The sequence below is a fragment of the Staurois parvus genome, unplaced genomic scaffold (assembly GCF_062004578.1).
Source record: "Staurois parvus isolate SC_StPar_1 unplaced genomic scaffold, SC_StPar_1.0 ptg000205l, whole genome shotgun sequence".
NCBI lineage: Eukaryota > Metazoa > Chordata > Amphibia > Anura > Ranidae > Staurois > Staurois parvus.
This window is the reverse complement of record NW_028318001.1, coordinates 8,874,716-8,890,272: the sequence shown is the minus strand read 5'-3', so window position 1 is coordinate 8,890,272 and position 15,557 is coordinate 8,874,716. Positions and strand designations below refer to the sequence as shown.

The 15,557-nt window shown below is 39.9% G+C and overlaps 2 protein-coding genes across 5 annotated transcripts in view; one reads left to right on the top strand and one right to left on the bottom strand.

The window, feature by feature from the left end:
- The window catches only part of LOC149461360 (kinesin-like protein KIF20A), a 49,796-nt gene extending 48,479 nt beyond the window's left edge, over nucleotides 1-1,317 (top strand). For all 3 annotated transcript variants that reach the window (XM_089678480.1, XM_089678481.1, XM_089678482.1), the window contains one exon: nucleotides 919-1,317. In XM_089678480.1, the coding sequence (XP_089534606.1) occupies nucleotides 919-1,176 (258 nt within the window). In that variant the 3' untranslated portion in view covers nucleotides 1,177-1,317. The remainder of the gene's footprint in view (nucleotides 1-918) is intronic.
- A 3,052-nt stretch (nucleotides 1,318-4,369) lies between these two features.
- Nucleotides 4,370-15,557, bottom strand: part of LYN (LYN proto-oncogene, Src family tyrosine kinase) — a 110,990-nt gene continuing 99,802 nt past the window's right edge. For both annotated transcript variants that reach the window (XM_089678456.1, XM_089678457.1), the window contains exons 11-13: nucleotides 14,840-14,993; nucleotides 14,219-14,350; nucleotides 4,370-10,335 (exon numbers count right to left, since the gene is read on the bottom strand). In XM_089678456.1, coding sequence (XP_089534582.1) covers nucleotides 10,133-10,335; nucleotides 14,219-14,350; nucleotides 14,840-14,993 — 489 coding nt within the window. In that variant the 3' untranslated portion in view covers nucleotides 4,370-10,132. The remainder of the gene's footprint in view (nucleotides 10,336-14,218; nucleotides 14,351-14,839; nucleotides 14,994-15,557) is intronic.

Here is a 15,557-nt window from a genome sequence, read left to right as displayed (position 1 = left end):
TCCAATATAACATTAAAGGTGTTAGCCACACATTAGCTATTGTCTATTTCATGGCTACTAGTTGCATGTTTTTCGTTTTTGTTTTGTTTTTCCCCTCATCAGACCAATACGGTATAACAAACTTTCAATTATCTATTTTAGCAGACCAAAAGTGATTAAATAGGACGTTCTTTGGGTTTGCCTACTCCCATAGATTGCTATTTGCTATTAGATTGGAGGGATTCTAATGGGTTACTGGGTTACAGCACTTTGCATTGCCTTATTTAGTCCATACAGGTGTGAGATATAACTCCACCTATGCTTCTGACCTTTCGTCAGTTATCTCACAGAATCTCTCCAAAGTTTCAGGTCCTTTCTTATGTGCCATACGTAGATGAAAGCAATTTATAGAGTTTGTCCAGAATAACTAAACAAAATGCACTTTATCCAATGTCTTGAAGTCTTGTGTGTAAACGCTAGTGTTTATCGCTTGAGCGTTCGTTCATTCCATTAGCCAGAATTTTCACTTATTTTGGCCATTTAAAATGAATGAACACCCAAATGCTTGACATTCCTATACACTCCTTTCTAAGCGGGTTCTCCACTTTTTTTTTTTCTTCTCTTGCCATATAGGTTGTTCCTTATTACTGGTTTTGAACCTGATAAGTTGCAGTTCCTTATTTTCCGTGGTGAACCTCAACCTTCTCTCCTAGTAACTAGTATAATTGGTCATAAATCTCACTGACTAGTTTACTAAAATCTGGTTGCTCTGAATTACTGCAGTGTAAACCATTTTCAGTGCTTGATTTGAATATTATGTGAGTAATGGGGTATGATTGACACAAGATAACTGTATTACTATTGTATAAATGTTTGTGGCAGTCTGTAGTCTAGTTCAAGACTACCATACGGAAGTGAACTCTTCCTTGTATTTTGCAGGAACAGGAGGTGCGAGGTCTCCAGAGTCTGGCAGAACGAGCCATTCAGCTAGAGACTTCTGTGAACGAACTTCAGGCTCAGCTGGATGAAAGCAGGAAGCTTGTGTCGTCAGTAGATCTGTGTGAACCAAAGCCTAAAAAAGGCCTATTTTCTAATATTAGAAATACCATGACTGGTACTCCAAAAAAGACTAAACTTTTGGAAAAAACAGAGGAAACCACAATCCTAACCAGGAAAAAACCTTTGTCTCGTAAATGACAAAACCAGACGCTTAATTTTGGTGTATATATTTAGTATATATTTGTGTATTGTTTTTACTCCTATTTATGTAAATAAAACTGTTTTTACAATGCTATTTTGTATATCACAATTTTTAATAAATTGTCTTAAGTAACCATATAGTGTCTGAAATTTTCTATTCAGATGGCAAGTAGATAGCTTTAGGTGCTGCCTACAACACCTTCTCTGGTTTTCTATGCCTTAAACCAAGCTGAGCTGCCAGATGGTGTGTGTGTCAGTAGTTTTTAAAACGTCATCCTTTTATGTGAAGCCAAGAATCATGCTGCTAGGTAAACAGCCAAGTCAACTCCAGTTTGGACAGGCAACTTTGAGGCGGCAAACACTGTTACCAGGCAAACTTTTTGTGGGTTTCCACGGATGCAATGTCCACAACACAACCCATTTTGGAACCCAATGGACTTATGACCCAATGGGCCTTGACATGAAGTTAAAATGTTTTTCCTGGGAGTTGCATGTGATCTGGCTTCTTTTCCAACCACAGCATCATGAAAATAATAAAAATGTAAAAAAAAAAATTAATCCTAATTTCAGAAACCTAAAAATGTGGTCAGGGTTAAAGTGGGATAATTGCCATTTAAGACCCATTTCTCACATTCAGAACATCTACATTCCATTCACCAGACTGGACCTGTTGTCTGCTCACTTGTCTGTTCAGATAGAATTGAATCTTGTTAGCGAGGTAGTCCTTAACCCATATGTTCGCACATAGGAGCAAATAGTGATTACAGCACGCTCTCCTATTCTGTGAGCAACCTCCACCTGACTAATTTCTTCAACTTCTGCCTCTCTATTTCCAAGCTACTAGCTTTTACCTTTCTGGGCAGAGGTGAACATATTGTCCTTGATTTAGAAGGTCACTGCCATCTCCTCCTGATGATTCTTCTGGAGTACACTGAAAATTATGGTTATTGGAGGAAAGATGTAGGTTAATGCATCGGACCCCAGATCACAAGGATTGTTTTCTGGAAAAGTACATTGATATTTGTTGAGGCTGTAGCTGTCAGCTCTATGTAGCTGATGCCCATGACACCTTTTTTGCATCTAAGACCTCAGTAGCCTTTATTGTGACCAGGTCTCGCCCATTGTATTTTGACTTTCCATGTATATGTTTGATGATCATGCTGCACCTGTTGGTTCTTTTTAACCCAATAAAAGGTGTTCGATTTTACGAATGGTCATTACATTTTTGTATAATTTTATTTATTTATATGGTTTGGTACCTTCAAAGTCCCACTAGTTTATTCTTGGTTAGAGTCCAATTTAATACAATTCTCAATAAGGTTGTGGTACCAGTAAAACTGTGTTCACAAGGATATGGAGAGTAATTTTTTTTTTTTTTTTTCTCCATCTCCCACTCCCTATACATTGATCAAGTTGTTTGCCCAAACCTCCTTTTAAGTGATGTAGCTTTGCTGCCAATGAAAAGGACTGACCAGACCTTGCATCAAAACGACTTCCCTCTCCCTGGCAAAATCCAGGAGAAGTAGAAGACTTGTCTTTTTATTGGATTTGAGGAATTAACTCTCTAGGGCTTCTACTTCTTTCTCAGGTTTGTAAGGCTTGGTCTTGGAAATGTAGTTTCTTGTTGAGAAAGTTCTGTCCTGAATAATAAGTCAATCTCTTGATTGCCACATCTCGGGTACTACTGAAAAGCCTCTGGTCTTCCATATGGATTAGAAAAGGGTTACATCTTGGAGAAGGAATCTGCCAATCAGGGATGAAGCCACAAAGTCCTTCTGACTGATAGAAGCATGACCCTGGAGGCGGTGTGAACCACATCAGTTTTGTGACAAAGTGTGACTTAATATAACTTTACTAGCAAAAAAAGTGCATTTATTATTTTTGTGCAAAAGGTGCACTTATCCTTCTAAGGAAAATCTAGAGGATAACAGAAGTAGAACATAGGTGAGTGTACCACATGACCGGATGTAATGTGGAAGCATGTTTGATCAACCACAAAACATAACGAGAACAGAAAGGGCACAAATGCCTAGTGCACAATCTTTGGGTACTTTTTTATTGGTGAAATAGATTAAAAAACAAAACCAAAAAACATACTCACAAACCCAGTAGGCTAAAGGCAATAAAGTACACAGGCACGAAGTTGCATTAGTCTCCTGTCCAATCTGACTGACAGATGGATGATGCAACCAGCTGATGCGTGTTGGGGGACTCTGGCCCCCTTTTTCAGAGCAATCTTCTACAGGGAGCACAATCCACACCCCCTCCTGGCTCTTTTCTGCTCTTTGGTGCTGTCACTACTCCACAGACAATTTCAGAAATTGTGCTAGGGATTTTGGTGGGGTTGTGCTGGGAAGGTGATTTTAGGGGGTGGGGAGGGAATGTGCTAGGAGGGAAGATTTGGGGGGGTTGTGCTAGTAGGGGGGATTTGGGCTAGTAGAGAGGATTTGGGAGCGTCTGTGCTAGGAGGGGGGATTGGAAGGGGATTTGTGCCAAGAGGGGGGAATTTGGGGGAGAGGAGTTTACAACCTACAGACCACTGAACTCCGAGTACATTTTAGACCTTGTTCACAGGTGCAATGTGGTAACAAGTGTAAAACTGTTTTCCTGTGCTGCACAAAAATGTGCTGCCTTTGGCAGACGTGGCTGGGTTCCATTAATTTTTAATGACACCCCATGCCTCTAGCAAATGTGTGCACGTTTACGTCAGCTAAATTGCAGGGTACCATATGTTTTGATGTTGCACAATTTTAAAGATCATGCTTGCACTGTTTGCATGTTTCAGATATAGAGCAGATCCTTGGATTGGTGTGCCCTGGGATTGTGCGCAATTCTAAAGGGTGCCTTGACCAAAAAAAGGTTGAGAAACACTGCTGTATATATTCCAGATTTCTAATATAACTGTATGGGAAAACTGACCATCTTGCCAACTCCATGATAAAGGAAACTAGACTACCCCTATCCTTGTAAGCAAGCCAGCAGTGGTGAAACACATAAAGAAAGGTTGGTTTTGGGTGGGGGCATCAATGTGTGCTTTTTTTTTTTTTTACAATTATCAAACACAGAAGAGCTGAGTTTTGGAACGTGGCTTACATTTTTAGACTTTTGACTGAAAGTGGAGACGAGCTGTTGTAGCCAGCTCCCAGGTTGTCTGTGTGAGAGGAAAGGAAGTCTGGACGAGAACCATGGATTTGGGCATGTTTTTGTTTTAATTAAACAAGTTTGTTTTTACAGCATTGTATATAATCAGTATGCAAAGGTATATATTTCATACCATTAGCTTCTCATTTTAAAATATTATTTTCAAGGTAAAAATGACAATGGAAACCACACATTATATACAATAAAGCGAGGGGAAAATAAGACATTTCCCTAAGATCAAAGTAACTCCTGGGTTAGTATAAAAAAATATAAATTACATATATGGCTTGATTGAAGAACAGAAATGTTAACACTGGACTGCTATTAGAATGGATCTATCATTCTGTAAAGTAGGAGTAGACCTTTTTGTGTGTTGAACTGAATCTTGGCCAATCATTATGGACTAATGCCATTATTTATGTATATTCTAACATATCTATCCATGGTTCCTATAGCAACCACCATTATGCATATCTAATGGGTTAACTGACATTTCATATCAAATTGCAGTAATGGTGTCCATGGGCTATCCAGATGTTTTTACTGGAGAAAATCTTTAATGCACACAAACATTGACTAGGTCATGAAATGGGAAATAGTGATTGGAGACGATGAAAAACCTTGTCTGATCACTCTGGTGTTCCGTTTGCAGCTAATCTCCCATTCTCTGTCTGCATAGAGTATACACGAACCATTGCCTGAAGTTAACACTTTCGTGTTTAGGGATCCAGTGGTCAGATGCTTGAGTGTTGATTGTGTCTGTATATTTGATTACCTTCTGCTGTCTATGGCAAGCTTAACCCATAGCAACCAACTAGATTTTTTACTTTTCACACTTTAAGTGTCCTAAAATATTAGGTACTATAGGTTACCACACTGAAACAACAAGTCTGTTTATAAGTACTCAATAGACTACAGCTGTGTAAATGGTAACATTATGGAAAGCTTAGATAAACATTGGTAGCAGTATTGCAAATACATACCATACTAATAGAGTACTGCAGCAAGGCTCACACAGAATTTGTATAGGATACATTTAGAAGTAAAGGCCTACCCAAAGTTGTGGTTTTTTTTTTTGTTTTGTTTTTTTTGGAGTGTGCATTTTTTAATGCTGTGTTGGAAAATTTTCAACTACCTTTCTGTAACTTGTGGCGTCAGTAGCTCTTGTCTGTGTCCACCACTGAGTTCACACCAACCCAGTATAGTGCCAGACCTATGGACATGCTGTCTGGGGCTATAATTTGATTAATAGTCCATCTGCTATGCTTTATTCCTATGCTGTGACATATTCTAACCTGGAAGATGCAAGACCTTTTAATATATGCTTCACACTTTGAATACAAGCCCTTCCAGCCACTTATGTCACATGATTTATTTTGAAACCCAAGCATACACCTCTCATCACTAATACAGTAATGGGTCTGGCACACAGGGGAAGATTTACTAACACTGGAGTGCAAAATCTGGTGCAGCTCTGCATAGAAACCAATCGGCTACCAGGTTTTGTTGTAGACAGTAGAAGCTGATTGGCTACCATGCACAGCTGCACCAGATTGAGTCCACCAGTTTCAGTAAATCTCCCCTAGTACATCCTAATAAGGACAGCACATCCATATTGGACAACAATCCAAAGAATCAACTGAATAATCCAAATTGATGAATGCAGAAGGGAGTCTATTTTTAAAACAAAATTGCTGTGTCAATGTGTCATTCATTTGCACAACCATCATAAATCTTTGTAAATTGTCCCTAGTATGTGTATGTATGAATGTAAGTTAGGGACTTTAGAGTGTACACCCTTTAAGGGTTAGGAACTGATGTGAATGTACAATATATATGTAAAGCGCTGTGTAAATTGACGGTTATATAAGTACCTATAATGAATAAATAAAATAAATATTTTGCCTATGGGTTAATTTTTTTAGGATCTTCAGCACCATCTAGTGCCAATAGTGCGGTATCTTCCGGACTGAGGTTTTTCAGGAAATAACTGCATTATGTCCACTAGATGGAGCCAACAGTCCTGGAAAATAAACGTATCAGATTTGTGATGGCTCTGCCAATGACCAACACATTCATACAACAAATGTTTTTTATATAGAAAGACCACCACAGCAGCCCTTGTAGTCACACAGAGGCCTGTAGGAAAAAGGGACTCCTTCATTCTTTATAGTTAAAATTACAGGGCTAGTGAAAGACTAAAGCTGAACTCCAAAAATTTGTTTACCTCTCCTAGTGCTGCTATTTATACAGTTCTGCTACACAGCACTGTCTGGTAGGGCAGGGAACCTAATATGTCTCTGCTGCAGGTAAGTAACACAAGTCTTGTCCCTTTGCTCTACATACTGGGGGAGATTTACCAAAACTGGTGCACATAGAATCTGCAGCTGTGCGTAGTAAGCAATCCGCTTCTAGGTTTTATTGTCAAAACTTAGTTGAACAAGCTGAAGATAGAAGCTGATTAGTTACTATGCACAGTTGCACCAGATCAAGTCTGCACCAGTTTTATAAAAGGATAAGTTCACCTTTCATAGCATGGATCTGACGGACCCCCCCATCCCCCGATGCCCACTGTGACAGCTAGCGGGGGATCTTCTCCACCCTCGCTAGCTGTCACAATTTTAAAAAAGCTGCTATTCTATGAAAGCTACAAGGCCCAGCATCCTTTGCAACTGACAGCTTGTAGTTTGCAATGAACTACCACAGTACTCCACAGTGCCGTGGTAGTTCATTGAGCCTTCCTATCGGTAGTATCTGCTTGTTTGTACAGGATGTACAAGCAAGCAGCTAGATATATGGGCAGGTCAGGGGGAGACCTGCATGGCACCAGCGATCTACTGATCACTGGTGCAATGCTTTAGAGCAGGGGTGTCAAACTGGCGACCCTCCAGCTGTTGCGAAACTATGAGTCCCATCATGCCTCTGCCTTTGGGAGTCATGCTTGTAACTGTAAATCTTGCAATTCCTCATGGGACTTGTAGTTTGGCAACAGCTGGGGGGGCCGCCAGTTTGACACCAGTGCTTTAGCGGTTCCATAAACAAAAAATAATAAATGTACATTTTTTTTTATACCTGCAAAACATGTGAAAAGAAAAGCAGCAGCCTGATGAGTTCATCTGACTCGCTATCCCCTTCTATCAAAGTGCGTCTTGCCAGCAAATTAATTGATTGGCTTATTCTTCATCTCCCGGTTTTGAGCTCAGCTATACCATGGATTGCTGGAGTCTGTTACCAGGTCAAATTCAGATACTTACATTGTACACCTGAATTATAAACCTGGGCTGCTGCTCAGATTCCTTTATCCAAATTCGATAGACTCACAATAAGGGCACTGGCTTGGGTGTTCATCCCGGCTCAATATGTTCAATGTGGAAAGCAGAGGCCCAATCTCTATACTCCAAGCAAGCCTGACAGTCCTACAGGTAAAAGCAGCCTTTGCCTAGCTCCATCTAGGCCATGCCTTCAATGTATTTCACCCCACCCTATCAGGTCAAATTCAGGTACTTACACAGCTTGCATTTTAAAATATATTTAATGAGTTAATTAATACTACTGAGCTACATTAATGTGTGACTTTTATATCTGCCTGGAGTTCAACTTTAAATAGACATGCAGTAGCTAAGCTTTAATTACACAGTTTAAATGTTCAATATAGAAAATAAAATGCCAACTCAAGAAATGGTACAATTTTTTTAGCCTTTTCAGGTCTTTTTTGGTTGTTCACCACATACCTTCTCGACGCAATCACAGCTTATGCGGCCTGGTTCTACAGCCAAATGCTGGTATCTTTCATTTATACATCACTGTGGACTCAAAAAGGTTGAGTTGACATGCACCTCAGTGTAAGCAGTGATCAAAAATGAGTGGTGGATGAGTCTCTTACTACAGAGTTGAATAATATGGGGATTTATTTCACAGCACTTCCAAGCAATTCCAGCTGAAAAACTGCCCTAGGCATTCGGCAAACAATTCATTACTTCTTCAATGTAAAAACACTGCATATAGCCGAGTGTTTTTTTTTGTTACACTATTTAAAATACATGTACATATTACTATCTCTTTAATGTACATGCAGCATTAAAATGATACTGCATGAATTTTAGGTCATAATTGACCATTTCAAACCATTCAAACTTTCACATGTATTTTAAATAACCGTGATATGACACATTGGGTTTGATTTACTAAAAACAGACTGTGTACTTTGAAAGTGCCGTTGCATTCTGCAAGGGAACTGGCCCCATAGCTTAGTAAATGAGGAGGAACTCTGCTGACTGCCATCATCCAATCATGTGCAATGAAAAATGCTGTTTTTTTTTATTTATTTTCCTTGCATGTGTTTGGGTATTCTTTGCAAAGTGAAGCTTCATCTCATTTACTAAGCTCTGGAGAAAACGCCCTTGCAGAGTGCAACTGCACATGCAAATTGCACAGTCTATTTCCCTCTAGTAAATCAATCCCATTGTGTTGATGTATGGGATAGAATTACTCATTCTGTTGCCTAAAAGATACAGTATATAAACTAATGAAAAAAATGTAATATGTTATAGCTTACTTGTACAGAAAAATACAAGTTGATCCTTCCAGAAATCCAGTGTCCTTGTCTCTTCCTGTGCATATCACCAGGAAAAATAAATGAAGAAAACATATTCTGCTACCACATCTAAGGACTAGTAAGCCAAAATATAATACAATTTCTCTCTGGGTTTGATGCTATACTATGTTCTTCCTCTTATGTTACAAATGTTAATTAGATCTAACCCTTCGTGACTACTCATACCTTATTGTGGCTATGACTCTTGTGCACTTAAGTAGCTGAGTTTTATAAAAGTACTATTGGCATGCCCCATCTACTCCCAGCATTGCACAAAAGTAACTCCTACCTTCTGCTTGACAACTATTTCCCCCATGTGTACTCTTCCGCAGGGATCTGGTTGCCACAGCTTGTATTGAACATGTCCCATCAACAGCCTTCCCTGTGTATTTACCACATCCCCAGCCTACTACTTTGACTGATCTTCTCAACAACTGCCTTTACACTAATTCTTCTGCCCTGCCTGCTTTAACCCTGACCCCACTGGCAGCCTCCTTGTGCTTATCCACTGACAACCCCCAAGGAACTGAGTTTGGAGAATATTAGGAACTTGAATTTAAAGGAGCACCAGCACACTGAAACCTATCGATATATGGGTGAATTTTCTTCCTTTGCATAAGCCTTTGTTAGCATTCAGAACAGTTTCTGTTGCCTAAAAAGTGGGATTGTGTATGTAAAAAAAAATAATTTTTAATGAAATCTACACTATGTATCCTTGCATAATCTAAGGGTCACATGTACTGCTCTACAGGAATAATTATGTACATTCAAACATACTGGTGTGTATTTTGGGTCAGAAAGAGCTGCAAGTCACATGAATGCCTATATTGGCCTACACCAGGTGGATCTGTCTCTTTTGTGTGATCTGATATCTGTATTCTCATGAATAAGCTCACAGCTTTTTCCATGTTGTGCAGGTAAACAGTGCCTTTAATAAGTGCACCACATTCATCAATTAAATACCAGAAGATGCAGAATAGATATACAAGTCTTTTGTGTACGTTTTCAGAGCTTGCAAGAGTCTGGAGCCATATAGCAGAAGGAATGTTACTGCCATGCTGTGTGCTTCAAAGCCACACAAATCCAATATCCATGAATAATGTACACTGCTGGCCATTGTTGTTCAGTATGTTCAGGTTTCCCAGCAGTATAGACAAAAGAGAAATGGAATAAGCTGCTCAGTCAGTTCTGGAACATTGTAGCAATCTTGTCCATGATCTAGGGTTGCTGTTGATACTGGCTCTCTGTGGCTGTGTAGAAGTCATCTAGAACACTTTGTAAGTAATCAAATGTGGGTCTTTCTTCAGCTTTTTCTTTCCAGCACTGTTTCATAATATCATATAACTCCTCAGGGCAGTTGTCCATCCGTGGCATCCGGTAACCACGCTGCAGTGCTGCCATCACTTCTGCATTGCTCATGCCTAAGAAGAGATGGAAAACATCAAACTCTCCTAAGAACTGGATCACAGCTTTATTGCACACTAGGAATTTATTGCATCCTATGAATAATGGGATATTGTTGTCTTTTTCTTTTCATCCATTTTAGGAATAATGGGATGCTGTTACCTTTTTCTTTTTATCCATCCTACAAATGTATTTATTTCAGGTACTTATATAGCACGTCCATTTACACAGCGCTTTTACACATATATATGTACATTCATATCAGTCCCTAACCCTCAAGGGGCCTACAATCTAAGGTCCCTAACTCACATTCATACATGCACATACTAGGGACAATTTAGACAGGAGCCAATTAACCTATCAGCATGTCTTTGGAATGTGGGAGGAACCCAGAGGAAACCCACACAGGCACAGGGAGAACATGCAAACTCCAGGCAGGTGGTGCCGTGGCTGGGATTTGAACCGATGACCCTAGTACTGCCAGGTGGAAGTGCTAACCATTTAGCCACTGGGCTGCCCAAATAATGGGATACTGTCAGCTTTTTTCATTTCATTCATCCTATAATGAGACATGATTGTCCTTTTTATTTTCACTCATCCTACAACTAATGGGGTATGGGCATCTTTTTATTCTAATCCATGCTACAAATAATGGGATACTGTCACCATTTTCTTTTTACTCATCCTCCAAACCTGTGAAAAGCATAAACCTTAATCATTTATTAAATACAGTATTTGCACAATGTTTCACAAACCTTGGTAATTCATGCTGAGTACAGGGGCGGACTGACCATTTGGAAACTCAGGCACTGCCCAAGGGCCCGGGGTCAGTAGGGGGCCCCATGAGATGCCCCTGGTACCTTTTTCATAGGCTTTTTTGAGTTTGGGCAAGGACACAGGGGCCCCATGATCCCCTATTGCCCGGGGGCCCCATGAGTTGTCAGTCCGCCCCTGGCTGAGTATATGCTGAGAAAATACATTTAAAATCGTAACGTTGGTGTAAAGGCTAGATGTTTTTTTACCTTAATGCTTTCCCTGCATTAAAGGTAAAAAATGTCCCAGTAGCAGTATCACCCCCTAACCTTCTAAATACTTACCAGAGTTCTATCTCCATCTAGAGCTGTTTCCATCTGTAGCAGTTTTCTCCTTTCGCCATGCGTTCACAGAACATAGAGGAAGCAGCGGGAGCCATTGGCTCCTGCTGCTCTCAATCAAATCCAGTGACCAGAGAGCAGGGGGCAGGATTGTGCTGTGTATGTCAATGGACACTCACAGCACGGTTTGGGAGCAAACCTGCACGAGCGCTTCCATAAGAAGTTCTTCCTATGGTGTCACGTGGAAAAGAGGAGGAGCCAAAAGTGCCAGCGGGGACCCCAGAAGTGGAAGTTTGGGGGCCGCTCTGTGCAATACTTTTGCACACAGCAATCAGAGGAGGTCTGTGTGGGGGAAGACTTCCCAACCTCCCTCCTTTCCATTGACCACAATGGTGTGTAACGGGTTTGTTGGTTTTGTTGTTTATCTTCTCAGGTTGATGACGGTGTAGAAGGTCCTTTTTAGTTTACTATTAGTTTTGTAGGGATGCATCGAAGGTACTCCTGTTGGACCCAATTGGTGCGATGGGTATCTGAGATTTGTTGTCTCTGAGTAGGTGGTGTTACTACTGGAGGTCTGATTAAGTAGTACTCAGGTACTTTGTCTTATCTGGATGCCTAACAGGACCTTGTGGCTCAATTTTTCTTGCACTGTGATGTTATGTTATTGATCTGTTATTTATAATTTTGTTAATAAAAGGCTGCTATGGCCATTTAACTCCAGAATGGTGGGGTCATTTATAGTTGCTAAGATGGTGATGGTCAGAGCAGTCCAGAGCAAGCCATGTTTAGTCACCTAGTCATGGAAGCTTGTGAGGGGTAAACCTGAATTTTAATGAAAATAAAATGTACTTAGAAGTCAACCTGCTTTAATTGCTGGATCTATTTATTGTTCTGGTATGCTTTTTTTTAACTATGTAAATTATATTTTTTCATCAGTTTAAATGCCAGGTTTGAGATATTTTCTTTACACTTTCGTCCACAATTGTCTGTATTGTCCTACAATGCTTTAGTCAACATTTTGTTCCTCAACTGTCAATTTCCAGTTCAGATTTGTATCCACCTGCCTCTGCTGGCTATAACAATTCCAAATATTGTGGAAAGATGGCAATCCATGTCTAGCCAACTCATAGCAATCAGGTTCAAACTTTCATTCTCTAACATTCACTTAAAAATGACAGTTTGAATCTGATTGCTCTGAGATATGTGACAGATAAAACCCATTGTTTAGTCTGAATATTACATTTCTAGATATTTTAAATAGTCTTTATTACTATGTAAGTACATAGATAGTCATCTTAAAGCAGAGTTCCACCCATTTTTTCATGTTTCTTGCAACACAATGCTCACCCGCAGAACAGTCTGTAATGGAAATTATTATTTTTTTTTTAAATACTTTATTTTTCTACATTTAGTCTACACTTCTGGTATCGGCTGCCTAAACGATATCGTCATTAGGTGATTCCCTAGGGCTCCTGGGATATCACCGTCATCTATCTCAGGAACCTTCAGACTGCACTTGCCTTCTTTCCGGGTTCTATGTTGATTGACAGGTTTCCATAACAACGGGGAGGAAACTTCCGCCAACACTGCTATTGTTATGGGAATCTGTAAGTAACAGTGTGCAGCACTGTGTCCTTACTGTGCAGTTTCAAAATCGGAAGGTACATGCTGGGTAGCTGGCTGCATGGAATCCCAGAAGCAAGTAGGAGTGGGTTTTGGGTGCCCACACTAGTAACGGCCGCTGCCTGTCTGCTGGGATCCTGGGATGAATATCATATTTACATACTTAGTGTGGCTGAAAAAAAACATAAGTCCATCTACTTTAAAAAAAAAAAAAGAAAAAAAAAAAAGAAAAAAAGAAGGTTATAATCCTATACCCACAGTTGATCCAGAGGAAGGCAAAAAAAACCCAGCAAAGCATGACCCAATTTGCTCCTGCAGGGAAAAAAATTCCTTCCTGGTCGCCCGAGGGGCAATCTGATATTCCCTGGATCAACTTTACCTATAAATGTTAGTATCCAGTAATATTCTGTGTATCTAAGAAAGAATCCAGGCCTTTTTTAAAGCAATCCACTGAGCTGGCCAGAACCAACTCTTGAGGGACTCTATTCCACATTTTCCCAGCTCTCACTGTGAAGAAACCTTTCCGTGTTTGGAGATTAAATTTATTTTCCAAACTTTTACAAGTAAGAAGAAATACACTTATAACAGTATCCTATTTATATTGTGCAACTAAAGAGAATCACAGGGGTGCCTTTTAGAGAAAACTGCCAAGGAGACTGGAGCTCTGCTTTAAGTACAAAAAAACAAATTCACTTTCCTGTAGATCTCTTGGCTATTTGTGGTATGGTGGAATGAGAAAGCACGAAGTGTATACTTTATTCCTCCTCTGCCTCTTTTTGCACTTAATGGACAGCTTCACTTTTATTGACAGGTAATGATGTTAAATTGTACGTGACTATGGGAATATTGTTATTAGACTAGCATTCTTTACAGTATGATGTAACGCAATCTCTGTTTAATTACGTACTGGGAAACAGCATGATTTTCTGTACTGGCCTCTACATAAAGCAATTTACAAAGAGGTGTTGCCAGAATAAACAGCACTTGTTGCTAGGACTGCCAGTGTTACCATTATCTGGAACCTACAGCAAGGGCAAGGAAGGAGTCTGGGCTTGTGGTTGGAGCGGCATTTAAAATCTTTACCACTAAAGGAAAGGCATGCCACTGTGCCCTGGTTACGTCTTCTTGATGCAAAGATTTTTCTAAGTAACAGATGTGGTTGTGGGAGTGCTCTTCAGAATACCTGGATAGGGGATCTTCCCATATGTGATTATTTCAGCCAGGAGAATGCCAAAGGACCAGACATCTGATTTAATTGTAAAGGATCCAAAGTTGATGGCCTCTGGAGCTGTCCATTTAATGGGGAATTTTGCACCTAAAAAAATGAAAGATGTAAAGTTACAATTCTTTTCTTATTTCACTGATCTATATTGAACATGAAAAGTTATCCTGAAGCCTGCAAGTAATGCAGAAAATATATAGTTTTGGTTACCAAGGGCATTTTGCATGGGATGCAGTGGGTTAGAACATCACTATTGATAATTAAGTAGAATATAGATGCCTTTATGAATGACAATGAGTGTGCACAAGCATCAAACGTTCTCATTAGCTGCAGAAATGTTCCAGCATGCTGGGAAATATCTAAGCTGATCCCACGATTGTTCTGCTTGCCTTTAGGAGGGACTGAGGGATTTGTTCAGTGCACATTCTTCAGAGAAAGGCACCTACAATGCATGGTAATGTACTGCAACATGTTGACACCTGTAGATCTTTCCTCCAAGCCAAGAGAACTGAATGTCTATGGGGCAGAATAAATTTAGACAAAGATTACTTTTACATACATATCAAAAGACAGAAACTATACCTTCTTGTGCTGTGTATTCATCATCTTCAATGACTCGAGCCAGACCAAAGTCAGCAATTTTACACATTAGAGACTCAGAGACTAGTACATTGGCCGCCCTGAGGTCCCGGTGGATGTAGTTCTTTTTTTCTATGTAAGCCATTCCTTCTGCAATCTGTAAAAGATTAATCAAGTTTGAACTGAATACTGAGACTGAGCTTAAACTCCAATGTAGCAGGTCAATCCATCCTGCACTCTTATCGTTAACAGATGCAGCAGAGCATTCAGCGGCAACAATGGCACTGCATCCATCAATGTAGAGACATAGCCAACACTATAGTTGAAAATATTATTATGTAAAGAATCATATGATGCAGTACAAGAAAAAGACAAAAATATCAGTGTTTATAGGGTGTGCAGGACCACCAATTTTGCCTCCAATTTTGATTAGAAAAATATTTTGTATGGGTAAGCCATAGTGATGCCTCCAACGGCCCAGTTTACCCATAGGGATAAATAGGGCTATGGTAGGCATGCGCTCTGAGGGGATGCTTCTGCAGAAAAGTCTGTTCAGCACCGCATAGGCTGCACTACAAAGAATGCTGGAGCACGGAGAAAGGTACTTGTCCAGGTGGACTGAACTCAGGGGGGTGGGGGGAATTGATTAAAGGACAATTGTACCAAAGTATAGTTGTCCTTTAAGCTGTCCCCAGTTGTGCTTTAAAGGTTTTTTTTATAA